Source organism: Acanthopagrus latus, chromosome 1, assembly GCF_904848185.1.
Source record: "Acanthopagrus latus isolate v.2019 chromosome 1, fAcaLat1.1, whole genome shotgun sequence".
NCBI classification, from domain to species: Eukaryota; Metazoa; Chordata; class Actinopteri; order Spariformes; family Sparidae; genus Acanthopagrus; species Acanthopagrus latus.
Window position 1 is genome coordinate 697,327 of NC_051039.1, and position 27,962 is coordinate 725,288.

General features: G+C 47.1%; 2 protein-coding genes across 6 annotated transcripts in view; both read right to left on the bottom strand.

The window, feature by feature from the left end:
* LOC119023366 (NACHT, LRR and PYD domains-containing protein 12-like) overlaps positions 1–27,962 on the bottom strand; it is a 286,857-nt gene that overhangs the window by 175,170 nt on the left and 83,725 nt on the right. The gene's annotated exons all lie outside the window — the stretch shown is intronic.
* Positions 346–26,663, bottom strand: kcnh1b (potassium voltage-gated channel, subfamily H (eag-related), member 1b). The gene is made up of 11 exons (XM_037105679.1): positions 26,509–26,663; positions 22,254–22,377; positions 22,075–22,181; positions 21,394–21,522; positions 21,088–21,206; positions 18,580–18,972; positions 16,269–16,698; positions 11,328–11,527; positions 10,596–10,848; positions 9,167–9,363; positions 346–4,750 (listed from the first exon to the last, which is right to left on the bottom strand). The coding sequence occupies exons 1-11, from the start codon at positions 26,579–26,581 to the stop codon at positions 3,902–3,904; spliced, it is 2,874 nt and encodes a 957-aa protein (XP_036961574.1). The 5' UTR covers positions 26,582–26,663; the 3' UTR covers positions 346–3,901.

Genomic DNA, 27,962 nt, shown 5'->3' on the forward strand with positions numbered 1-27,962 from the left:
TTTAGTTTTTACTAGAAGCACTAAGTTTCAACTTGTACGTGTGGGTGAAAGTGTACAAAATATTAATAATAACATCTGAATAATAATATTCTTGTTGATTCGTCCTGACGTATCACATTCTTGTCTGGATCTCAGAATTTTCTTCAAATAATCAAAACTCACGTTTCACATCGTGAGTCTTGTGGAGACATCTTGTTCTCGACCTCCGACCTCTCCGAGGAGGTCCAGGAGGAGGTTAGACACCTGCTGGTGGATCAGATGGGACCCGTCGACCCGTTCTGGTGTTCAGATGTGAGTCCAAGACCATCAGTGTGAAACTTTAAGAGGAACGAGGACACAGAAAAGTACAAAGTATAAAATCATTTATTGTTGCCATGTGATAAATACTCTTTGTGCTGATACAGTTTTCATTCCTGACAATATGTGAAGAACAGAAATAAGAATTTATATCTGTGGTTGGGTTTCTCAAGCTCGTCCTCCAGAGTGCAGACGTGATATCGTAGAGACGTTTCAACATGGAGGTGCTCTTCATGCACAGACGGTCGTTACGTACATGTGACCGAAGTAAAGTTCAGAGAGAAGGAAACCTAAAGTCCTCCCACATATTTAAGTAGCGAGGTTCAGACACCAGCGTCATGCAGAAACGACCAAAGTGCATCAGAACCGGACCGGACGACCCGACTCTCAGTACACACAGCACACACGGCAACAGTTGCATATTATGATGCTATATTACAATCACAGGACACACGAGACACCAAAGTCAAGACAAACATCTCAGATCATCGTCTCTCTGCTCGGAGCTGCTCGTTTTCAGCTGTGAACGGATCCGACCGGATCTTAAAATGAGTTCAGTTTCAGTGTGATGCTCAAAGCTGCAACTCTTTAAAGGTGCAGTACATAAGAATTGGCCCCTGATGAACTCCCAGCAGATAGTGGGGCAGCTATCGCCAGAGTTGCTAACTGCTGCTAGCTGGACTCTGTTTATGACGGTACTGTTGGGTCACAAGAGGCCAGAAGAACCTGGATCCTGCTCCAACACATATATTTCTTCAGAGTGAAAGAAAAACGCTGGAGTTCTGCAACGTCAATAAACTGGACCAGACTGAAGCGGAGATGATACTTTACACTTCAGGGACTCTTGTCATGGTGTCGTGTCTGGGCCGGGTCTCATCGGACCTCTGTCCTGTCCAGGATATTCTGACGGGTATTGTGTTTCTAAATGCTGGAGGTTTCTCACACGAGCACATGTGATTAATAAAACTGTTTCTTTACAAACGTTTAACGATATCTAAAATGATTTTCTTACCACAGGATATATATATTCATCAGAACATGTTAAAAAGTTATTGTTACTTCTTTAGAGATACAGGTTCTGTGTGTTTAATACAGCCGGGCCGATAAGTTCTGTGTTCAGTCTCAGCAATGAAGACTTTAATTTACATTACTGAATCGCACCAGGCGCTGCTTCTTCTGTGGACTCCAATAAAAACGCTCATCGTGTCGTTATAGCCGACATTATATTGTAACAACACATATGAATTTAAAATGAAGGTAAATATTAATATATTGCATTTAGAACGGTACTTTCCCAAAAACCCGATTACACATATTTAAGTTCTTCACAACAGTAGCTACTGTTAGCTCATTGGCTAGCCTCCTGTTTGTGTCCAGAACAGATAATATCCTAATAACTCGCTGAGGAAAAGTCAGATTGAGGCAAATATTCACGTGGAATCCAAGGTCATCTTTTTAAACAAAAACAAAAACTAAACTTCACAGATTTCAGTCTGACTTCACAGTGAGAGAGAAGATAAACAACAAATCTGCTAAATTCATCCGTTCTCAGATAGAAAATGAAGAACTGGGACTTTAAATGCATCAGACTGAAACTTCAGGTTCTGCAGAATCAAGTAAGGAGAGTCAGAACTGCTGCAGGTCTTTGAGGTCTGTATGTTCGGGGGGTGTTTTCACCTTGATTGACAGGTGTCTCAGCCTATCACACTCACTGTGGTGACCGGGCTTCTTCAGAGACCGGCTGCGACCACCAGGAGGTGCTGTGACCGAAGTGGAGCTGTAAACCGCAGGAAGTCCCACAAAAACTGTTGAGGAGCAGCGGGGAGGAGCTCAGCACTGAGGTTTGTTATTGCCTTGTTTTTGCATTCGTCTCAAAGTGTTTTGGAAGAATCAGACGAACGCTGCACAGATTCAGAAATGATGCTCGTCTCTCTGTAGATGAGCAGATTCACGGTCTGATTCCCAAACAGGGCTGCTGCCAAAAACTTCTGCACTTCCTTGACGTTAGCTCGCGTTAGTATCATTCAAGGACAAGACATTAAAATCTGGACACAGCGCTGGAGGCGGAGCTACTTCCACCGACTGAGCTAGCTAACTTCCTGTTTAGCGCATGGCTAACTTTACTGAGGATAAACTAATTGAATCAGCTCTTCTAGACTTTCTAAATGTTATCGGATTGATTGGCTCCAGTTGTCTTGGAGGTTCTTTCAAAACGTTGGTTTATGGGAAAAAGTGTTTTTGTGCCTCAGCTCATCACGAGACGACGTAGTTACACAGTCTGACGCTGGAGCTCCTGCTGGAGACTCAGAGGTCGAGCTTTCACGTCTGATGTTTTGTTGGTTTGTCGGCAGGATTACACAAAAAGGTTTTCTCTCTTTCTTTGACATTATGAGATGTGTGGATCAGGTGTATCTATGAATGAGAACAATTTGATGCAGATCCAAAAAATAAAATAGTTGGATTGAGGCTTGATTGAATTGAAGCGGACTGTTATTCACTGGCAGAGGTATACGCTCTACTGCAGCTGTCGTCTGTTACGTGACAAGATTTGATGAAATGCATGATTTCAAATGAAGCGTCAACAACAAGTTGACACATAAACATATTGCTCTTGAATTTGAATATAATCTAGTAATCAGACTAGTAATCAGATTACTGTCGTGTCCACTGGCTCCATTCAAAGCTGAAAACTCACCAGCGTGGAAACATGCATGCAGCGTTATTTCATAAAAGCTAAAACTCCAGACTAACCAGCCTGTGATCAACAGCGGACACATTCAGTGTCTCGTTTTCATTCACTCTGCATATAAAAACGCTACCGACTGCAGTCTGGACACACGGTGTTCAGTCAGCAGGAGACATTCTGTCGCCTTCACTCGAACAAAACGCCAGATTCTCAAAAGAAAATGGCGCTAAAGTCACTTAATCTGGTCGGCTGGCTACAACCAGTCCGCTGAGAGTCTGGTCCACGAGATCTTCAGCCTCCTGCTCAGACTGACACACTAACCAGCCAATCACAGAGCATTGTTAATATGATGTCATGCAGTGGCACCAGAAAAAAAATAGATAACACACAGTATGTGGATCTGGTGACATCACGGACACATCGTCTTTTTGTCAGTTGTAGGAGTAACTTCCATCCTCCACCTGAATCAAAGACATGCATCTCTTTTGATTCCAGCTTCCTGCTGAAGTGTGTAAACCTTCTTTCGATTGGGCCACCGAGAGCGGACCCTTCAGTATCTGGTGGTTCTATACAGCCAGACAGACGTTGTGGACCAGACCTCATGGGACCGGGTCAAACCCACCAAGTTCACCCTTACAGCATAATCTTCTTCATCACAGTGCCACAGACAGTATTTAAAACAAGCGTATTGCCGCCTGTTGTTATTGCCGATATCATGCGAAGGTCTAAAGTCTTGAAACCCTCCTGAGAACCAAAGGTGTCATCGAGACCGCCGCGGTTCTTTCTAAAGTCTCTGATGCTACAGACGTCACGAAGTGCTTTTTCCATCACGGACCATCGGGAGGCTTCACAGCGCAGTCAGAAGCTCCTCTCTGATATCTGGAACTGAATAGTTTGAGTTCAGACTCCATGTCCAGTTTAGGAGTAGGAGTCCTTATCGGAGTCAGGGGAAGGAGGTCGTGAGATCTCGAAGAAGGAGCCCGACGACTTCCTGGATTTGAGAAGTCGCAGCATCTCAGCCAGCTGAGCCTCCAACGCTGCCATGCGACTGTTCAGAGATCTGATGTCTCCACGTAGTTCTTGTTTCAGCTCCATGAAAGAGGCCTGAATGCTCTGCTCGGGTATCGGACAGAAGACCCTCTTCTCGTCAGACTGGACCGGGCTTTGCTCCTGCGGTGTTCTGGCGCCGCCGACATTGTCCAACCGTAGGTCGCTCTTTGTGATGCCGCTGTCACAGGAGTCGGTTTTCTTGAGGGACATCTCATCATGAGACTTAGTTCTATCGGGTAGCGTCTCCATGGACTCAGCCTTCGAGACGCTGCTCCACGAGTCGGCCTTCACCACTGACTCCTTGAAGCGTCCCCAGCCTTTAGCTTTGGGCGGCTCCGCGGATTTACAGCCAACCAGATTTCCGTTTTGAGTAGCGGGAGCGTGGAGCATGACTCGGCTGGAGGTCCTGGATGAGGAGGATGCGGTGGATGTTGAGGAGGTGGTGGGTGTAGCTATGCTCTCAGTCACCATGACTATACTAGTGGAGGCCAAGACCGCCGGACCTTTAGGCGGCTCCAGGGAAATGGCTCCTTTCTCCACGTCACTGGCACCCTGATTCGCCTGCTCGTTGGCGAGTCGGGCCTCCCTCTGCTGCCGGAAACGTTGGAAGAGTCGGCGCACCGGATGGTCCGGAGGGAGGTTCAGAGGAGCCTCGTTCTTCCTCTTCAACATCTCCTCCTCCTCGCGTTTCACATCACTGATTTTCCGGAAGACGATCTGTAAAAAGACAGGAAACCAGAGAAACTGTATTGTAAAAGAAATATCTTCATTTTGTTTTGTTTTTCTCAGCAACAATTACTCCAAAGAATCAAAGACTCTGGTGACATATTGTGTGCTGGACTTCTGTGATCAGTTTGACTGTGGAGGGATGTGAATACAAGAGATCCAGACAAACCCAAAACTGAGATATCTATTAAAAACTGACCTGTAGCCTCATTTATAAAATGGACCTCAGATCAATTTTGATCTTGACACCACCCACCCGACCACTGATGCAGGAACACTACTCCCCCTCATGGCAACAGAACTCGGCAGTGGTCCGGCAGCAGGCCAATGAGCTGGACACACTGCTCAGGAAAAACCTGAGGAACATTCCTGTGATCCCAACCTGATCGAGCATCTGTGGAACGTGGCTCAAGAGGACCCACATAAAAGAGCAGGATCAGCGCCCTCAGAGGTCCTGCGTCAACGCCTTAATGGGTCAGAGCCAGTCAGATGCATGGTGGGGCCACCACGGTTCTGTCTTGTTCCAGCTTGTCCCACAGACATTCGATTGTATTGGGATCTGGTGGACTGGCGAGGATTCAAGCTAGGATTTCTTGTCACGCTGAGTTGTGAAAACATGAGCAATGGCAATAAAAATTAATAATCCTGCGATCAATCCTGCATGTAACATAATCACACACAATAAAAGCTTTTACTCTGAAGGATTGCTTAAAACATCACTGTCAGTGGCTTTCCTTCGATGGTACCGAGGGGAGGAAGAGACGCCTCTTCGACCTCCAGGTGAGACGAGCACATCATCGATTTAAGACGCACCTTAAAGTCGTCTTGTTGTAACAGAATCAAACCCAGTTAAACCGAGACAGCACACGTGTAAAGAAAAGCCCAACTGGTCTGTAAAACATTCATGAACCGGTCCCTGTATCAACAGATTACAGGAAGCTGCCGGTCGGACTGCGGTCGCAGAGTCGTTTATCATAATATGTAGAAACACACGGTTGATGTTGTGGGATTTGCACCAGTAAGAAACCTTAATGGAGCCCAACAGGCCAGTGATGCATGCTGGGGGAAATGTTCATGTTGATCAGACAGATCTGAACCAGAACCACCCCGAGCTCCAGGCAATCAATTAAAACTGCATGATTAACAGAGTCCTCGCATCTGATGTTGTGATGACTCAGCATCTCAGAGAGAGTTGTTCATTATTAAGGAGCCTTCTCAGCGCCGAGCAGAACTCCAGGAGCTGACGGGCGTAAAGAGCAGAACCAAGAGGAGGCAGTTTGATCAAGACGTCAAAGACAGAAGGAGATTAAAGAACTGAGCTAAATCCAGGTGTGTCGGTGGTCCAGGTGTGTCGGTGGTCCAGGTGTGTCAGTGGTCCAGGTGTGTCGGTGGTCCAGGTGCGTCAGTGGTCCAGGTGTGTCGGTGGTCCAGGTGCGTCGGTGGTCCAGGTGTGTCGGTGGTCCAGGTGCGTCAGTGGTCCAGGTGTGTCGGTGGTCCAGGTGCGTCGGTGGTCCAGGTGCGTCAGTGGTCCAGGTGCGTCAGTGGTCCAGGTGTGTCGGTGGTCCAGGTGCGTCGGTGGTCCAGGTGTGTCGGTGGTCCAGGTGTTCTAGTGTCCTCCCTCTGGGCTGCTTCCGCTGCAGGCAGTGACGGTCACGTTACAGCTGACCTGGCTGTAAATCAACGTATTAACGGTGTCGTGGGAGCATCCGGCGCCATGTGACCTCCTGAGTGCGTCTGTATTCTGCAGAGACAGCGAGGCTTCCCCCCCCTCAGCGATGTCATCAGTATGCTGAACCCCGAGCCAATCACTGAGCTCCTGACCTGCTGAAATTGGATCGTATGGACGGAGCGGGTTGCAGCTGGGCGGTTCTATCAGAGAGCTCACAGAGGTGATGAGAACAGAAGAACACAGAACGTGAGCGAACTGCTGATGTTCAACTGTGTTTCTTCTGATGAACCTTAAAGCTGCAGTGTGACTCACAGTGCAGAGGTTTACACTTCCACAGCACTGAGCTACCTGCTTCAAGCTGTGTCTTAAACTAATGACTCACGAGTCCACAACGTGTGCACTGAAGAATCACCGTTAACAAAGTGGCTACAAGCACAGTGAATTTCCTGTAACTCCTTCAAAATAAAAGCCCACACGCAGCAGATGTTTGAGACTAAAGAGTTTCAGTCAGAAGCTGCAGACGTCCAGAGAGCTGAACAGACTTTAAAAACCTCATTCTCTCAGGTTTCCTGCACAGATGCGAGCTGAGTATCGATGTGTCGGGGAGTCGGTGATTGTTACGGGTCGGCCACAGCCGCGGGACGTCACACTCTGACCAGCTCGGTTTGACTCAAGACATCGTGTGCAGAGTTTTCTGAGGGGAAGTTAAATGCAGAGACACTCGATAATGATCCTGTGACGGTTTGTTACCTGTGACGTGTCTGAATAAACTTTCATTATCAGGAACATTATCGTGCCTGCTGACTCTTGTTTCTGTCCAGCACCTCGTTGTAAATTGTTTCTACAACATCGACATCTACACAGTCCACAGTGGCACACAGCTACACTGTCTGAAATATTAATAACACACCTGGAACAGACAAATAACTAAATGATTCAACTACGCACCAACTCAACCACAGCAGCTGCACAGAAAGTAAAGAGAGTCAGAGTTTAGTTTCACTTCCTCGTTCCTGTTTGTGCCTCAGGAGACTCTTTGACCCTGTTGATAAAGCTTTCAAATGTACAAAGTATTATTCTGACTCCCTGTTGTCGTTTTATCTTTCTCTATTTAACTCGTGTGAGCAGGGACTGTAACATGCTCTGAATCTGTTGTCGCTGCCTCACATTAAAAGCTTTCAGACAGCTGGAGGTCCGTTCGCTCAGGACCGCCACCCATCACAGCCGCTGATCACAGAATCCATCAGCTCAGGTGTTTATTGGTATTCATGAGAGGAAGAAGTCTTGAGGCTGAACACGAGGTCGGTGTGGCGATGCAGCTCCGAGGGTTTAGAGGTGAGAGCTGCCGGCAGGTCGTTTCTCTTCTCCAGCCTCATTATTGCACAGCCAAGCAGAACAGGACACGATGGCTTTCACATCGATTCACAGCAGCGAGAGAGACGGAGCAGCTGATGTCACGTCTTACACTCCGCCTTCATCCACACGCTGCTGGTCTGTTTTCATCTTTACAGTAGAACTTTCACCTGGTGAAGAAATGAACGAACGAACCAGCTTCCTGATGTGTCGGACGGTTTAAGTTAGAGCAGACACTCCGTAAAGGAACAGTTCACTTTCTTACATTCTTCAGCAGGTGAACTCTGTTCAGACGGGCACCGATATACAGAACCGGTTCTGTGGTTCAGTGACTTCACTTCCTGTGGGTCGAGCAGATGTGCTGACTTCAGATCCAGCCCAGGTGGTTTCACTGTAAATACTCTGTGTGGTTTTAAAAGCTGGTCTCAGATCCTCTGTGAGCTGCTCTCAGCACCTCCGGTCTCTCCTGGTTCTGTGGACCAAAGGTACCGGGCAGAACTGCTGGGCAGAACACAGGGCCGTTGTCCCCAGTGGAAACAGGAAGTGAATTACGCTCCTCTGACATGATCAGGAGGTCTGAATATCTGCTGCAACAGTGAACACATCACTGATGAAATCTGTAAATCAGAACATTGATCGTTGCTGTTGTGATCAATACAAGGTCTTCTTAAAGAGACGCTGTTAACTCCTGCTGCTGATGGAGGAGGAGAAGAGATTTAATTCACCTTGACCTCACGCTGTTTCTGACCTCAGCATTAGCTTTAAGCTAGCAGTGCTGCTACTGTTTTCTTTTTTTAACAACGAATCATTTCACAGAATGAAATGATTCGTTGAGTTGGAGACACTTTATAAACTCTGTGAAACTCTGTCTCTGACTCATTCTGCATTATTTGGACCTTCTTGTTCATTCAGCAAATGTTCTACATGAACATCTTTCTGTCTTTGAGTAGAAACATGGAGTCTGTTTCATACAGAGCAGGAAGTGACATCACAGCTGGTCACTCAGACGCAGGGTGTTGTAGCTGTGATGGTCTCGTGTGTTCAGCCTCGACCAGCTGAAGTCAGAGTGTTTGTGCTGCAGCAGCAGTCGAGGTGTGAACAAAGCCGCCTGTCATCGTCCACCTCCTCACTGCTGGCTGAGCGCTCGTCACACCTGCTGTGTGCGGCAGGACGAGCTGAGAACAAAGCAGCTGACGTCCGGACTGAAAACCCGACGACGTGACTCAGACACAGCGACACTCTCTACATGTCGTCGTCTCGTTGGGCTGATTTTAGTCGTTTCTCTGTGAAGCTGAATCCTGCAGCACACGCAGGACGATGACGGACGCGGTGAAAGCAGCTTTAAATCTGTCTGGGTCCGGTGGGCCCATGGCGTGCTGACTCACCCTCTTCCTCAGGTTGTAGGTGAGCAGCAGGTTTCTGGCAAAGTGGTTTGCGAAGGCGGAGTAGAACTCCAGAACCTTCTGCAGCGCGTCTCGTTTGATGATGTGGAGGTCGCAGTAGGTCAGCGCTCGCACGTTAGCACAGGACTGCGCCAGCGTCATCTCCTTCCAGAACACGTCGCCGAACACGTCACCTTTACCTGCAGACACACACACACACACACACACACACACACACAGAGGTTTCTTCAGAACACAGACAGAAACCATCACACGAGACTGAACCAGAGGATTCAATGTGAGCAGATGTGATGAAAGTCAACAGAAGTCTTCTGACACAGACACAGAAAAACTGCAGGAGTGAGTCCTAATACCAGAAGTCAGTTAGCATGTTAGCATGTTAGCATGTCCTGAGGCTGCTCTCAGTGGACTCTGTGTTCAGTCAAGTGTTCTGATGTTTAGTTTCATGTGTTCAGTCGGTTCTGTCCCTCGTCATTAACCGGTGATGCAGACTGCAGCTGCTCTCAGAACAGGAAGTGAAGCAGAGAACTCTTTAAATAGTTTGTAACGTGAAGTGAAAGTCGAGGCGACGAGTCTAAATATTTATCCAGAGAGGAACTGAAGCTGATTCAGCCTGCTGATAACAAACCGCCTGATGAAACGGAGCTCTGAGCAGCAGCTGGACCAGCGAGCGGCCCGGAGCCGGTGCTGAGGAGGTGGATTATATTCATGTGTTAAATATCATAATGAGGCTCAGCTGATGGGGGAACAGTTCATCACAGACGGCTGCTGATTATAACCCATCACTCAGAAAGATCATCAGCTCTGATTCTTATAACGTGCTGCTCTGCTAATGATCCGGCTCTGATGCAGCGTGTCCCTGAGATCAGTCCTGCTAACGTTAGCGTCACGCAGCTGCTCTGAGGTTTGCTTCACGTTGTTCGGTCGCAGCAGGTCTGAGGTCAGATGTGGACGTGTAAAACAAACAGAGCTCAGAGGTTTGAGCTGTACAATGACGCCGACAGCTTCCCTCATCCTCACTGTGTGTGTGTGTGTGTGTGTGTGTGTGTGTGTGTGTGTGTGTGTGTGTCTGCTGGCTGCAGCAAAGACACATCTCACTTTCTCCATTTAAAAACACTGGAGGAGGTTTTTGGAGAAGCGCTGACTCGGACCGGCACCACAGCCACCAGATTCTGCAGAATTTAAGAGGATATCTGGACGGAGCTGATTGGACGCTGACTCTATGACTCACTGCGCTGGTGTTTGAAGGATCACCGACAGATGTTTCATTTTGTATTCTGTGGTTTTAATGTGAGATGGTGTCGTTGAAAATCTCAAAATATGGATTCATATTGATTCTGTAGGATCAATACACTTTTACTAGCATAGACACACACAGACACAGACACAGACACACACACACACACCTCACCTAAAATGGCGACCACCTCGTCGTCCTGGATGACCTCCAGTGACCCCGACACCACGAAGCACAGGCTGTCCACGCTCTCTCCTGCGTGGAAGATGAGGTCGCCCGGCGCGCTGTGGACCGTCTGGAACTCCATGGCGAGCGCTCGCAGGCAGCCGTCGCTCGCCAGCCGGAACGCCGGGTGTTCTTTAAACACTTTCCTGTTGAGGTGGACGCAGATGTCTGCTCGCATGTCCTTTGGACAAATCTGCAGCACCTGCAGACACACAGTGAGGTCACAGCGAGGTCACAGTGAGGTCACAGCGAGGTCACAGTGAGGTCACAGCGATGAGCTGCACCCAAGCCAGTTTTCCAGGCTTAGGCTGATTCACAAAGTTTGATGTTGAGTTGTTTATTTGAGCAGAGTTTGGGTCATATAAACACATGTTGTAAACATGTTGTAGCTTCTGCTGTTTAATTTGATATAAATTATGACTATATTCTTTGATAATTAGTGCAGTAGTGGCTCTGTGGTTGTTCTGATGTCTTAAGGGTTGGTGGTTCTCTGGTGGTTCTGTGGTGGTTCTCTGGTGGTTCTGTGGTGGTTCTCTGGTGGACTCAGCATCATAACTACGTCCTGCTGGTTGTAACCTGACAGAACCGAGTCCTGACCTTTAACCTGAACCACATCGGACCTGGAGTCCGACCTGATCACCTGAACTCTGCTGTGTAAACCAGCCATCACACAGACGTTACCTTGTCGGTGTCGATGCCTCTGGACATGGACCAGGTGGACACGATGTAGTCCATCACCCGCTCGCTCAGACCTTTTGGGACCTGGTAGAGCTTCAGGAAGTCTCGGACGCTGTTGAGCATCTCGTGGTAGCGGTTGGTGTTGGCGTACATCTGCTGGAAGATGGTGGTGACGTTACCGAAGATGGTGGCGTACAGCAGCGCTGTCGGCAGGAAGCAGAGCCATTAGCTTTTGTTTTTTATCTCTGAGACATGACAGATGTAAATCCATCGTGTTTGTAAGTTAGTGTCTTGTTTTGAAATGTTTTTTGTTGCATATGATATCTAAACTCGACCTCCTCAGAGTCTCAGTCTGACAGCTGATTGGTCAGACGTGTCTCAGCTCGTCAATACAAGCTGCTGCAGTCCCTGACTCAGCTCCTCTCCCTCGCGGCCCGTCAGCAGGATGGACCGGGGTCACCGGATCAATACCGACCCACGTCCACCAACAGCAGCAGATAAAAACCTGCTGTCATCCACTCTGAACACATCCACAGCAGCTCAGGCTGAACGTGTCAGAGTCACAACACAGGATCACTGTGACCTTCATACGCAGCGGCGCCCCCCGAGCTAACGCTGAAGCAGCAACGCCAAGTCCAGAACCAGCGCCAGGTCCGGAGGTTGACCACTGAGAGGCTCCACACGAGCTGTTTGTGTTATTTTTACCTCGCAGGACAGAAACATGAAATGTGATCTGAAATCACAGGTAGAAGCAAGCAAAGAGCAAATGAACGAATAATAATGGAAACACAAACCACTAAAACTGTTAATCTCACCTGAACAGCTCAAATATAAAATATAAATATTCATAGTGTCTTATAGTTTAATGAACGTATTTTATATCCACCAGGGAGGTTCTGTTTCCTCGTGAGTCTCGGCTCTGAATACACTCTGTAAACGGATCCAGGAAGTTTTTCTTGCTGTCTTTGTTGGACAGGACGTTTTTTCCACATTTTGTTCAGTGTCTCTTACATCACTCAGGGATCTGGATGTGAAACAGGTGTGTTTGGATGGCTGGAAGTGGCTTGATTGAATACGAGGGGCCTTTTATTTTTATTATCTTATTATCTGTCTTCTGTTTAATATTTTTCTTCTCATTTCTCATCACCGTGACATTTCTGTCACAGAAGGAGAAACTGTAGCGTGACCAGTTTCCCCCTCAGGACTCAAAACACCATTTGTGCTTCTGATTCTGACCATTTTGCATCTTTTGTGTTTAGTTTCAGTCAAGAAACAAGAAGCTGAAGGAGAAGACCCCCACACACCGCCCAGACTCAAACCAACAACCAGCGGTCTTTATCCGACCACTCTGCTGCCTCTCGTCTGACCCGTTCAGCAGAAGCACTGAAGCATATCGCCTCGACTGCTGCCGGCCACACAGCAGCGAGTACGTTCTGCGCTTGCACGAGATGCAATTAGTGTCTTTAACAGTGGGTGGCGCTAGTCTCAGGCCAATACTCCAAAACATGAAAACATGAAATGACGGAACGGAGTGCAGACCATGGATTATCAGAGAAAAACAAAGCGCACACAGTGTTGGTTCAGTAGTCGTTTGACCTGAGGAGACGTTTGTGGAATACAGTACTTGGCATTACTTGAAATATGGAGAAATATCCTCCAAAAATGAGAAGCAATGACAAAGTGTAGTTTGTAACTCTGCGTCATCTCTGTTTAACTGGTTTGTTTATCATCGTGACTTCTGCCTCTCTCACACACCGCTAATTTGCTAGCACACCGCTAATCAGAATGGTCATCAAACAGCTGGCAGACAACCAATCAGAGTAACCGATGGCGTCCAATCCTCAGATCGCCGACAGACTTTCAAGTTGAATCTGACCGGACACCGTCCACACGGTTCCAAAAGCTTCCAACACAGCTGAACAGATTTGTTCCCGAACTCGTCCAAGTCTTCCCAAACGTTTCAGGTGTCCAACGTTTGGGCCGGTGTGTTCCTGCCTTAAAGGTGCAGTAAGGACACGTTTCTGTAAAGACATCGAGTGTAAAGTTAACTGTCGATTGATACGATTATTAGAAATCTAGGAGACCGAAAAAAGATGTGTTGGACCGATTATTAATTTGTAGTAAAAACTAAACTCTTTCTGTCAAAGGTTCAAACAACCAGAGATGAAATGAACATAAAGTACAACATCCAGGTACTTTACGTTTCACTTAGTAACTAGTTACCTTACAGATGCAGATGACAGATGTTGCTGTGGGCAGGACAACGGACAGAAAACCTCGGCGGGTCAACAGGCTGCTGGCAGGTCAAACTTTAAGTGGAAACTAAAGAAATAAACATTTTAACTTTGATTTACTGCAGAAGAAAAACTCTCAGTGATGATAAAGATAATTCCTCTGCTGATGTGATGGCAGAGCTTCGGTCCGGGCCCTCTGAGAGCAGAGACGGAGGATGTTCTGGAAAGAAAATGGACCAGCTATTTCTGTCCTTCCTCTCAGACCCGGTCCTGATGTCACAGTAAGCGTTACAACGCTCACACTCGCTATGCTAATGACCCAAACTCTCACACTGGATCCGGGATGCTGGCTGTCATAGCAACCGCTTTCCATCAGCCTCCAGCGGCTTTCAGCCTTTTTGTGTGCCAGGAAGCTGACAGGAGCAGAGGAGGGGGGTTAATCCAACTCTCAGCTTCCTTCAGTGTTCCTCCTGAATCTAAATAGGAAACCAGACTTTACCCAGACTGCAATGCACCCTCAGTACAGTGTCAGGACAGTGCTGCTACAGGAGCCCAGAGGGACAAACAGAGCGCAGGATGAATCCCTGCACCGCACAGCTCAACTCTCACAAACAGGAAGTTAAACTGGGCTGCAGGTTTACTTCCACTGGACACTCTCTGACCTCCTGAACTGATTTCACTGCTGCTGAATGTCGTCAGTAAAGAATCACAGGTTTGGTTTACAGAACAGAAGCCTCTGCTGTCAGCGGATGATTGAACAGGTCGGATGATGTTTCTCTGGAAGGCTGAGAGTGTGACTGTGATCCAGACGAGAAGACTTTAGATCCTGATGTGACGTGAGACGACTGCAGCTTCCGATGAAGGAGACAAATTGTCAACATCCGAGTGAGGAAAAGCTTTTACCTGCAGACGATCTGGAAAACCTCCACGAACTGGCCTCACTGCTAGAAACTGTCATATACTGATGTACAGTGTATATAACATCAAATGAAAATGTGACTAAGTTTCTGGGATGTTTTCCCGTCTGATGGCGACCCTGAAGTGACCGAACCTCCAGGACTCATCCTCTGAGGACCATGAATGTCCAAACTAAGTTGTAGCAGCTGGAGGACGTGATGACCTGGGGAGGCCCTCCAACACTTACTGGGAACCACTGATGTAGAAGAAGTTAATCAGATAATGAGAACAGAATAATTGTGTCTATTCTGTGTTTGTCAGAGAGACTTTGGGAGGCTTCTCATTCAGAGTGCAGCTGCTGACAGCTGCAGGTTCATTTAAAGCTCCACGGCTCCGACACATGTTTGTGTCTGTGGTGTTAAGATATTAGAGTGCAGAGCTGCAGGATCAGAGCTGTCAGCTCCAGCGTTCAGGCTGAATCAGGCGTCCTGCTGAGCAGCTGGATGTGTGAAGGCTGCAGCCGACAGCAGGGAGGACGTGAGTCCAGCCGATCTGACAGCACCGTTAATATTTCAGTGAGGGAGTCCACCACTACAGGCCTCAGGGTGTCAGGCCTCATCACATCGCTGAGGAAACAACAGTCTGTTCATCCGTCTGTCTGTCTCAGACGCAGCAGACACACCTTTCTAAACCCCAAAACACTGAAAGGTTTCTCTGGACTCAGACTGCTGCGACCACGCTCACGTTTCTGTTACCATGTTTACAACAACATCGGAACTGAACATGCATGAACCATCTTGTACCTCATCACTGCAAAACCAAATCAACCAAATAAACCAAATGTCTCTCTAAAGACGTGATGGACACACATTTACATCAACCCGGCATGAAACACACATTTTTTTAATTTGTCGATTCAAAACAACTGCTGTGTTATTTATGTTTAAACCCTCCAGGTGATTAAACTGGAGAGAATGAGTCAGAGTGACTCCAGCAGGACAGGAGAGATGACGAAGGCGGTTTGGTTTTGTGTGCAAAGGGTTAAAGTTCTAATCAATATTGTTATATTACAGCTCCCATGACACAGCCAGGCTGTTTGTGTCAGCGTGGTCACGTGTTTCCTGTGAGAACAGGCAGGTCGCTGCAGATACTGATGGAGTCGACAGAAGTCAGTAGCACTGAATGCAGGTTTCCTTCCACCGTGGAGCTGGAGGTCTGATTCTGGTCGGACCCGCTTTAACTACCTTACTGCGGCTACATTTAGCAGCAGCTAGCAGCTACTAGCTGTAAACCAGGAACATGAATCAGCAGCACAGTAACTGTCGTCAGTCGTCCTCTGAGCCGCCACAAGTCAGAGTCTAGATCAGAGATTCTCCCAGTTCTTTTTGTCTCCACCCGTCTACTCGTGTGCAACCAGAGTAAAACAAGCATGGCCGTCACTCCTGTGTGATGAAGACGATCAGCTGACTGGTGCTGCAGAAGACAGCGTCAGAGATCCTTTATTGACTGTCTGTGAAGAGGGTTCACTCTGGACAGATCTGAGGAACTGAACTTTGTAACAAACTGAATTTCTCTCCCTGCTGTTTATTGTTGAAACACTGAAGGCTGTTTGCTGTTTATTCTCGCTGAAGATTATTTGAACTTGTTTTAAAGTAAACTGTCCCTGTCTGCTTAAGGAAGCATTTGTCAGAGCCGTCAGTGTTGTGTATATTTTTTTAAATCGAAAGTCAAATTAAATTGTGAATTTGAGGAATCAAGACACCACCCAAGGTCCCGGTCCACAAGAGTCCACAACAGACATGATAATACTCACATCCGATCATCATCATGGCCACAGCAAAGATCTTCTCTCCGTCTGTGTTTGGCGCGATGTTTCCAAAGCCGATGCTGGTCAGGCTGGTCATGGTGAAGTACAGTGAGGTGATGTAGACGGAGTCCTTGCTGGGCCCGCCCTCCCAGCGGCCCGTCCCTGAGGCGTTGAACCTGTAGGGCGTCCCCACCGTGTCCCCCAGCAGGAACAGCCAGCTGTCCGTCCGCACGCTGTTGGTGTCCTCGTCGATCACCTCGTAGTCCCCGATGCTGTACCAGATGCAGGCCAGCCAGTGGGCCGCCAGGCCGAACACGCACACCAGTAGAACCAGCACAGCAGCACCGTACTCGATGTAGTGGTCCAGCTTCCGGGCGACCCGACCCAAACGCAGCAGACGCACCACTTTGAGAGAGCTGAAGAGACTGCTGATCCCCTGCAGAGGACGAGGAACAGGAAGAGAAACCGTTCTGTTTGGTATCACAGAAGTTCTAGCAGGAATAAAAACAATGTGTGAAAACAGTGAGACGGTGACGTGAACTGGACCGAGGGATCATTTGTTTATTCAACAGTCATCAGCCGTAAGTTAGCAAAGAATTGTGTGAGGTCAGCACTCAGCAGAGACTCTAGTTCTGGTTCTCAGAATTAAAATATAGATGCAGTCACAATGTTTGAAGTGTTTTCAGTCAGTGTCACAGATCTGCGGTCAGATCGGAGGCTGTTACCGGGCAGAGTGGAAACCTTTATTGATGCTTTTATTTTGTAAATGTTTTTATTGACTGAAATTGCTGCAGTGACACGACTCTGAGCTCAGACTGAGGAAACTTTATACGTTACAAACTGAACTCTGGCTTCATGATGAAACTGTGAAATCAGTGAAACATCTTTAATTTACATGAAGATGAGTCCACGGGACGGTTCTGTAGGACCACAGCAGAGCTCTCCCTGCCGCATTGATTGATTGAATCCTCTGTTTGGGCTGATTAATTGATCGATGGGGCTCTAACTGGTCTGTAAGTGGCTGCAGGCTGAGAAACTGTAAATCACCTGATCAGTCCAGAGATGTTCTGTGTTCAGTGACTCGGATCAGAGCTGATCTGCAGCACTGAGGGCGACTTCTCCTGCATACATCTATGAAAAAGCCACATGTGATAAAAAAAACTCACTTTTTCTGGGCTTGAGGAAAAGTCCAGAGTCCAGAAAACGGGCCTGTTGAAGTAAGATCTTGCTCGAACGCTTCTTCAGTCAAAGAAACCCACCGGAGTTCTGCAGAGTCTGTTGCTCGAGCTGATCCCGGATCAGACTGAACCTGAGCTCCTGGTTTTAAAACACTCCTGCTGAGATGTTTTCTACTGGTTTATCTTTCCTATTGGTGTCAGGTTGGATCTCATCATCACCAGAAGAACTGCTCCTCTAACCACCACAGTCCTGAAGCTGCTGCCTCTACACAGCTTCTACTTTACACCAGAGCTCTTTAAAAACACACCTTGAAGCAGGTGGACCTGTCGTCACCTAGCACCTGTGGTTCTGACAGTTAACCAGCTGCATCATGAAGCTCATCCGGTTTCAGTCTCTCCTTCACATTATTTCATCAACTTCATTATTTTGCTGAGCTGATTTACAAACGCCGTCGTGTTAACAGTTAAACCTCCTCCTCCTCCAGCGTCTCCTCACAGACCTGCGTGTTCATAAAGCAACCAATCAGAAGCCGCGGTTGTGAGCATAATGGCGTATTATGTAATGTGACTGGTTCTTGACTGAGGTCGCCGGTCGTCCTCTGCAGCGTCCTGCAGTGCTCTTAAAGTCCGGATGGACCAGAGTGTATGAAACATGTATGAAGCGTCACTCAGCTGCCTCTCAACATCACAGTTTCCTCACTGGGGAAACACCCACAATGCACTGCTCCTCCATTAGCAGCCTCCACGGAGGGAGGATGAAAACCCTGACTTCACCCTGATGGGCTGAAGGGAACTCTGACACTTCATCTCCTTTCACTTTCACTTTTCTCGGCTCTACGGAAGCCCAAACGGGACGCGATTCATTACTCCTACTGTCTTTGTTTTCTGGTGATCATGACACTGTAACCTTGTGACCTCCCAGTTCACATCGTTAATCATCTTTTAAAGTTTCATGTTGGAACTGCTATTAAAGTCAACACAGCACAAATATATGCCTACGAAATAAAACCACTTAATGTAACATTACAGCTGGTCTTTGGATCTATGTAAATTAAAAGAAGAAGAAGAAGAAGAAGAAGAAGAAGAAGAAGAAGAAGAAGAAGAAGAAGAAGCCCCTCAGTAGATTAAAGTCCACTCACCTCGTCCACGTTCTCGAAGGCGTTGATGACATCATAAGGCAGGCAGGACAGCAGGTCGATGACAAACCACGTCTTCACGTAGTTCATGCGGATGAGTTTTGGGTCGGAGATGACCTCTCCAGCCGGGCCCACGAAGGTGGTGTGGAAGTTGAGGACGATGTCGACGAGGAAGATGACGTCCACGATGCTGTCGACCACCAGCCAGGTGACGTTGTTCTGCTTGGTCTTGAAGGAGACGTTGTAGGGCACCATGATGGCCGTGTAGAAGGTGAGGATGAGGATGACCCAGTCCCACGTGGTCTTGAAGAGGCAGTAGTGCAGGATGATGTGTGGCGGCGTCTTTGGGGTTTCCTGTTTGTACTGAGGCAAGATCTCTGAACCCAGCTGCAGAACCTGAGACACACCACAGGAGGAGGAGGAGGAGGAAGAAGTCACAACAGCAGTCAGAATGATGTCACTCTGATCTCCAGCTGTTTCACTGTGATGTAACTGACATGTTAACTGTCTGTGAGCCAGTAACATCACATCACCAGACTCCCTTAGAAAATGAAGTGATTTTAAGAGTTGTTTCATGAGGAGACACTTTATAAACTCTGTGAAACTCTGTCTCTGACTCATTCTGCATTATTTGTTCCTTCTCGTAAATTCTGCAAATGTTCTACATGAACCACTTTCTGTCTTTGAGTAGAAACATGGAGTCTGTTTGTCTCAGTGATAGTCCATCATCTGAACCCTCAGCTCCTGTAACCAGCTTGTCTCAGGGAGATAAACAGTAGATCCACTTGCTGGCGTATCAAAAACCACCGTGACAATAAAATGAAGTCCTGAAGCAGAGAACGAACAGTGACGGGACTCATTTATTAACACCAACACTAATTACCTCTCTGCACTTAATGGAAAGATTAGTCACAGCTCATTACAAACAACTTGTCAGCGACATGTCGTCCACCAGCAGGACGCTGATGTTTGAGGACAGCTGATAACACTTAGTTCACACTTATCTGGACCTGAAGACTTGAACAACAAGCCGAAGAAGGATCCACCAGATCCATAACATGCTCAGACTGGTCAGTTTGGATGGAAGGAGGCGGCCTTTGGTACGACCCGTTTCCAGGGTTTTTATATCGAGGACCATCAGCTCAGCAGAAACTCCCTCCAGGTGGCCTCACAAAGCTTCCACTGGTCTTTCTAAGAGACTCCAGCAGCTGAATGTGGGCCGGTCCTGTTCTGTGATAAATGATGGCACTCTCTCAGACCAGTAGAGGTGTTTAACACAGTATGACACAAGACAGGACTGGACCTCTGGTTCTGTCTCTTCAGAGTGAACTCCTGAAACAAAGCCAACAGAATCAGCAGCTTCCCCTCTATCCTGCCATGAGGCCCAGTGTTCAGTCCGATGATGGATGAAGGACTTCCTGTTGTTTACTGATGGACTGCTCTCAGAGTCAACCACCGTTATTAAAAATGGAGGTTGTCCCTGTTTCTCCCTGAGCTCTCCTCTGTCCTCCACAGCATAGTCAACTAACGTTAACTGAACATTTTCATTCTCCTGTGAACTTGACTAAGTCAGTATTTTGAGCTCCAGGAGTTCTTTAAGAGTTAAAAACAGAAACATGTGTCACTTCACATTCACGTCAACATGGTGGACACACACGTGACAGCTTTATTGTGATCAATACTCCCTCTCTGTGTTTAGGCCTGTTTTAATCTTGAACCAATATTAGTCCTCGCCATCTGATCCTCCAGAGGAGGTAGCATCAGAGCCTGTGTGGGAGGGCGAACCGGCAGCGTGGGGCAGCAGTGTGACGGTCTGATGGCGTCCAGTCCAGTCTGACAGCCGAATAGATCCTTCGCTCACCAAAGAAAAGAAAAACGTCCCACACTTCAACCCACAAAGCAACGATACAGAACCAGACGACAGTGATGTGGCAGCAGGTTGTGTCTTCAACATCTTATAGAAGAAGTGTCTGTCCTCCAGTCTGTCCTGCTGTCTGTCCTCCTGTCTGTCCTGCTGTCAGTCCACCTGTCAGTCCTCGTCTGTCTTCCTGTCAGTCCTCCTGTCAGTCCTCCTGTCTGTCCTCCTGTCTGTCCTGCTGTCAGTCCACCTGTCAGTCCTCGTCTGTCTTCCTGTCAGTCCTCCTGTCAGTCCTCCTGTCTGTCCTCCTGTCTGTCCTGCTGTCAGTCCTCCTGTCTGTCCTCCTGTCTGTCCTCCTGTCTGTCCTGCTGTCAGTCCTCCTGTCAGTCCTCCTGTCTGTCCTCCTGTCTGTCCGGCGCAGTGCTGTGACTGAATCTCTGTGTGAAGGCGGCTGCAGACTAACAGTGAAGTGGGTTAACCTGATGACTAAACTGTATTTTATGTTGCATTGACTCTTAACTGTGTTATTTTAAATCTGTACCTCCCCTGAACAACGGTGATGCAGTCAGGACCACATGAACCCAGATCGAGCTGTGAGCAGACGGCAAGGCTCTGACCGCAGGACGTCGTGGTTTCATGTGATGTGATCTCACCTCCGCCAGCCGTGAGTGTTTGTGGACGTTCTCTCCCTTGTGGACAGCTGGAGCGAGCTGCTGAAGAACTCCTCGACTGCTGGTCAACGCACGGGTCAGACGGGCAAATTTACCCCAACCTGCCAAACGGGACAGAACAACAGACGGCATCAGGAGACTGAACACTCGGGAAAAATATCAGCAAACGACTAAATGAGAGCTGACTGACCAAGACCGGATCCTCCTGAGAGATCCAAAACACAGAAGATTACATACAGATAATAATAATGATGCTGCTGCAATCAGGAAGTGTTTGATCCCACCCACCTTTTGAAGAGTCATCCTCGATTGGTTGCTTGAAGGCGGTGATGTCACTGAAGGTGCAGAGAAACAACACAACTTTGTCCTGCTCGTTCCTGATTGGAGCGATCTTCACGAAAAACCAAACCGGCATCCCTGCAGCACAGACAGGAAGTCAGCGTGACGGACCTCACAGGAATAATCTGCCAGAACAACTCAGAACTCTGACGGGTCGAACAGGAAGGGAATCACCATATATACCAGAATTATACGTAAGACTAAATGTTATGATTGTACTGGAACGCAGGGTGAAGCCACTAATGGATTTGCTAACATAAGCTGCACGGCTAAATGTTAGCAGGAATTCACCAGGCAGACATATCAGTTTGTAAGCGTCCTCGCGTCCCTGTAGGTCCGATCAGCCTTGTTTCATGTGTTAAACTAAAAACAGCTGACAGCTGGTCCGTCCTCTGCAGGAATAACAACCACACACAGAAGAAGAATTAGTGCTGATTCATGAAGCGGAGCAGACGGTCGGCAGCTCGAAGGCCTCAGACTGTCAGCAGGCTGTGTCCCAGTTTAGGACTTAAACTGGTTCTCCGGGTCTTCAGGTCCTCAAGTTTCTGGGTTTTTAGGTATTCGGGTCAGACGAAACACCTTTCACACACACAGCACACGACATGCTGTCAAATGCTGTCAAGTACTCACGGTTCTTCTTGTACATCAGAATCTCAAAGGAGTTCATCTCGTAGCTGTCAAAGGTCTGACGAACCTTCTCCGCCATCTCCTTGTCCGTCAGCTCTCCGTACATGAAGCTGCAGGAGAGAACACAGTAAAGCCAACACCTGTGAGTGTGTGTGTGTGTGTGTGTGTGTGTGTGGTCGTACCTGCAGGTGCTGCTCTTCTGCATGACCTCGGCACGATGGTACCCGGACAGTTTGCAGAAGCCGTCGTTGCTGTAGACGATGGGCCAGTCCACGATCTGAGCGTTCCCCAGCACAAAGTTGGTATCTGAGCACAGAACCAGAGGGGAAGTTATCAGTTTCTGACATATAACATTAATCTGCAACTGTTTTAGTAATCGACTTGAGTCATTGTTCAAGAAAAGACAGTCAGGACACTGAAGACTGGATGGTCATTAGGATCAAACGCTGATTGACAATTTAGAGACCAAGTGATTAATCCAGAAAATAATCAACAATAAAACCAATCGCTAGTCGGGCATAAACCACCTTCTAAATATGACGGGGCTGAGCCTGTGATGAGAGCTGACTGATAATCATCAGCCACGAGTTAACAGATCATTATTTAGTTAATCTTTCTATAAAATCTTTGATATCAGCAGTTTACTATCAGGTGAAACCAGACGTGTTGTTGTGAAACTGTCGTTGGCGAATCTCGTCCTCGTCAGAGAAATGTGTGTGCAGATCGACTGTGTATGCAGATTATTACGACCAATATGTGTCTTGTTGAGCAGCAGCTGCTGTCAGTCAGGTGACGTATTATACGGAGTGAAAACGAGGACAGACGGGTTAACAATCTCAGGAATTCTATCCAGGTGACCGATGTTCATGTGAAAAGAAAAGTCAGCAGTGAGACGTTCTAACTACCAAACGTGTTTGAAAGTTACATGAGAAGCAATGTTTTGCTGAACCTCAATGAACGATAAGCAAATAAATCCCTGGAACATGTGAACAACCGACCTGATCAGCTGATGTATTGATCAGTTTCACTACATTAGCTGTACATTAGCTTCACATTCACCCACCTGCAGCAGGTGTAGCTGATCAGGAGCGAAGCAGCTGTTATAACAACACCACGGTGACATTATTAAATACGAAGCGCACACGCTGTGGTTGTTTTCCATACAACAGCTACCGGCCAATCACAGTCCACCAGCAGCGCAGGAAGCTGTGTGTGTGTGTGTGTGTGTGTGTGTGTGTTGGTAACACCTGAGCAGCAGCTCCGCAGCATCATTATCTGGCTGCCTGCCCGTCCTGTGGTCCTGTGCGTGGTGTGTTATCAGACTTGGTCCTACAGATCAACTTTCTTTACTTGAATTTGACTGAATAAGAACACAAAGATCAGTCGGTCTGAAAGTGCTGACGGGTTGCTGACGGTTCATACAGGTGTGCAGGACGCTGCTCAGCAGGGTCGAGACTCGCTCACCTACGATAATCCGGTTCTGTGTTTTAGGTGATGGGTGAATATTGTGTTGTTTGAACTATGTAAGCTGTCTGCACTTCTTTTAACATCAACAACACAATCACAGCATCATGAAGACAAACATCCACGTCACAGGTAATGATGAAAACAACTGATCATCCCACTGATCAAGAATCACATCGTTAACTCTAATATCCATCAGGATAATCACAACATTTACAACCCAGAGATTCTTCACATGAACACATAAATCATCAGCATCGATCTGAAGCACGACAATAAAAAAATCTTTATCTTTCATCATAATCAATCCACTGACTATTTCTAATTATTGCCGTTTTGATTAAGGAGGTAAATTTTGTTTTCTGATCTGCAGACATTTCTGTGATACGTGTGTTTGAGTTACTGACAAAGACAAACATCTGGTGACAGACGGGTACGTGTTATAAACCTGTAAATGAAATGTTTCCAGAGTATCAGCATGAGCTTGAGTTGAACCCGGGCAGAGACGATGTGATGAGGAGCAACAACCCTCTGAGGACTTTAACTGCACGATATGTCCCTTTAACGTCACACAGATCAGACACACAACACCACAAACTGATGTGAACGCCCAGGATTGAGTCTCCAGCATCAGTGTTTTCTCTTTAGAACGAACACACTTACACGTGCGGAAGAAAAGCAACACACAGTGATCTAACGATGTAAAGACAGAGCAGACCACCGTCTGTCACCTGAAGTGCTGGATTATGGAACACAGCGGTGTAATAACGAGTCCTAAAACCTTAAACCTTAGAATGTGTTGTTACAGGCTGAACCTTTAAAATCATCATTAATGTCCCACAGTTTAATCCTGAAGCTCTTCATGTGCTAACAACAGTTAGCGGTTGCTAACAAGTGTCTGAATGAGACTACAGAGGTTGTTGGGGACATTAAACGTCCTCACAGCAACACGGAGACTCATCTACTCACTAGTCCGTCTTTACAGGCCACTTTAGTTCCACACTGTTCTAACTCTGACTTTACAACTTGGACACTGATCAGTTTATAGAAAACCTGGATAGTAATTGTGCAGTAAGACTCTTAGTGGTGGAGACGTTTCAGTCATGTGACCGTGATGTCGTCTGTTTGTAGCCTAACATTAGCTTCTTACTGCTACACAGTTAATGTAGCTTCACACATCACAGAGTGGAGTTCATCTGTGGAGATTATCTGGATCAACAGAACCTGGACGGATCAGAACCCTGACCTTCCCTCCAGCGCCACCATCAGCACAAACATCCTCGTCTCTGTCGTGGTGTAATGAAGGCTGCGGCCTCTCGGGAGCGCCGGCAGCTCTTTAGTTTAAAGCTTGATTTCATCTTTTGTCATTTAACTAATTGGGGTGAAACGAGGCGGAGCAACAACACGTTAATTAACTGTTCAGCCGCGAAGCTTCATCGTTACACTCAATTAAACTGCAGCCTGACTTCATCCATGCTGCTGGACACGTCTGAGTAAAGGTTCAGTCTGTAGTTTAAAGGTTCAGTCTGTAGATTAAAGGTTCAGTCTGTAGATTAAACGTTCAGTCTGTAGATTAAAGGTTCAGTCTGTAGATTAAACGTTCAGTCTGTAGTTTAAAGGTTCAGTCTGTAGTTTAAAGGTTCAGTCTGTAGATTAAACGTTCAGTCTGTAGTTTAAAGGTTCAGACTGTAGTTTAAAGGTTCAGTCTGTAGATTAAAGGTTCAGTCTGTAGATTAAACGTTCAGTCTGTAGTTTAAAGGTTCAGTCTGTAGATTAAAGGTTCAGTCTGTAGATTAAACGTTCAGTCTGTAGTTTAAAGGTTCAGTCTGTAGATTAAAGGTTCAGTCTGTAGATTAAAGGTTCAGTCTGTAGTTTAAAGGTTCAGTCTGTAGATTAAAGGTTCAGTCTGTAGTTTAAAGGCCCCCACACACCGCTCAGACTCAAACCAATGGCCAGCTGTCTTTATCCGACCACTCCGTTGCCTCTCGTCTGACCTGTTCAGCAGAAAAGATGCATTGAAACATATCGCCTCGACTGCTGCCAGCTACACAGCAGCGAGTATGTTCTGCGCTTGCCTGAGACACAATAAACAAACAAACTGACCTTCAACACAGTTTACACTGTTTTACTGTGTTTATATGTGGCGGACCCTGCCACCTTTCCAGCTTCAAACAGTGAAGATATTCATCAGATAAATAAATCTCACCTGAGTTTCAGTCGTCTTACTAACCGACTGCATCTTTAACAGTTTGTCATCAAACTAATGAAACTTCAGACTGAACACGTCGTTATACAGACGACGTCTCCTGACACTGCAGAGCTGCTTCTGTATATCAGCAGCTCACAGAACTGAACCAGAACCAGCTCCCCTCTGATAGAGCTGCAGTGTTGTCTTGTTCAGAACCTTTTCTGACCCAGTTGGCTCCATGTTGGTTCTGGAGCCGTGTTGATAAGACGATGCAGTTCACTGAACTTTTAGATCAAACTACAACAGACTGACAAACATCACGTGAAGGATTCTGACCCAGTTCAGACCGGGTCTATGAACCAGCAGACAAAGTTCTGAGGTGTTAAAGTCTTGAGGGGAGCCGGAGGAGTTCACAGTAATTCAAATATTGATTTAAAAGCAGGTCGATTTAAATGTTTCTGGACTTTTAAATCAAATGAACCCTCAGTGATAAAGTCGGTGATCTGTGTGTGACCAGGACAGAACAGAACCGAACCGTTCGCTGTGAGTACTGAAGGTAACTAGCTTACTAACATTAGCCTCCTGTGACAGGAGCGAACTGGACACGTGCAGGTTCTCTGACACGACCGAGCCTATCACAGTGGAGCAGTGTGATGATGACACCACCGAACAGAACCACGAGACAATTTCACACAAACCCGCCATGAACAACCCCAGCTGGACTGGACCGGACCGGACCGTCTGGGCAGGACCGGACCGGACCGGACCGTCCGGATAGAACCTACCGTTGGACCTGCGGACGATGTTCTCCAGGAAGGTGTTCTGAGGGGCCACGAGACCCCGCCGTCCTCCCGCCATCCTGCGGTCCTCCTGCGGCGCGAGGCAGAGCTGCTTCCCGCCGCTCACATCTCTGATGCTGCACGAGCCCCGAGAGCGGAGAGTAGCGCGAGCTCCCCCCTCAGAGCCCCCCCCCCCCCCCCCCCCCCCCTCTCTCTCTCTCTCTCTCTCTGTCTCTCTCCCCAGCAGGCTCCTGATTGGCAGATGGCTGCACCACAGTGCGGCTGCATGTGGTCGAGAGAGCTAAGAACAGAGAGAGAGAGAGACAGAGAGAGAGAGAGAGAGAGAGAGAGAGACAGAGAGAGACAGAGAGAGAGAGAGAGAGAGAGAGAGAGAGAGAGAGAGAGAGAGAGAGAGAGAGAGAGAGACAGAGAGAGAGAGAGAGAGAGAGAGAGAGAGAGAGAGAGGTACAGGTAGAGAGACACCTGCAGATACAGAGAGAGAGAGAGAGAGAGAGAGACAGAGAGAGACAGAGAGAGAGAGACAGAGAGAGACAGAGAGAGAGAGAGAGAGGTACAGGTAGAGAGACACCTGCAGATACAGAGAGAGACAGAGAGAGAGAGAGAGAGAGAGAGAGAGAGAGAGAGAGGTACAGGTAGAGAGACACCTGCAGATACAGAGAGAGAGAGCTGGTGCCTGTATGATGACGTCACTGTAATTAAAGGGTCACTTCACCCAAATCAGTGAACTCGGGCCAGTTCTGATACCCAGGTGTGAAACTCTGGTGTGACAGGCGGATTATTTAACGGGATGAGGTCACTTCCTGTTGGCAGGTGACATCATCACCTGCAGCATCGTTAATGAAAACACTGATTATTCTTGTTTGTGAAGTGAATGCAACTTTAAAGTTCTAATGAATGTCACATGGTTCAGGTGTGTGAACAGAACACGGGTCCTGAACGCCTCGTCAGAAGCCCCGCCTTCATCGTCTGTGACTTTGTGACTTCATGAAGGTTTCACCTGTATCGGACCTTTTCACAATAAGAGTTTCATGGACTCACATGTCAGGAGAAGAACTGAATTAAATTAATTGTAGTTATTGACAACACATAGAACAAATATATATACTGATGAAAAGTTCTGATACTGAATATGATGCTGACAGGAAACATTAATAATGTAATGTTGATTATTCACGTGAGAGATAAACATTAAATCTACTTTACTTTTATGAAATAATACGATGATTATTATATTATGTTTAAATCTAAATAAAGATTTTGTTTACATTTGACAGTTTTTGTTAGTATTTTATATTATAAACAACTTTTTCATGTAATTTAAGGTGAAATATTTGATTTATTATTGTTCTTGTTGCTTGTTTTTATCATCGTGTTGTTGCTGGTGTGTGTGAGCCTCTCAGCATGTGTTGGACCGGTACCAGCCTGCAGCACCGGCTCTG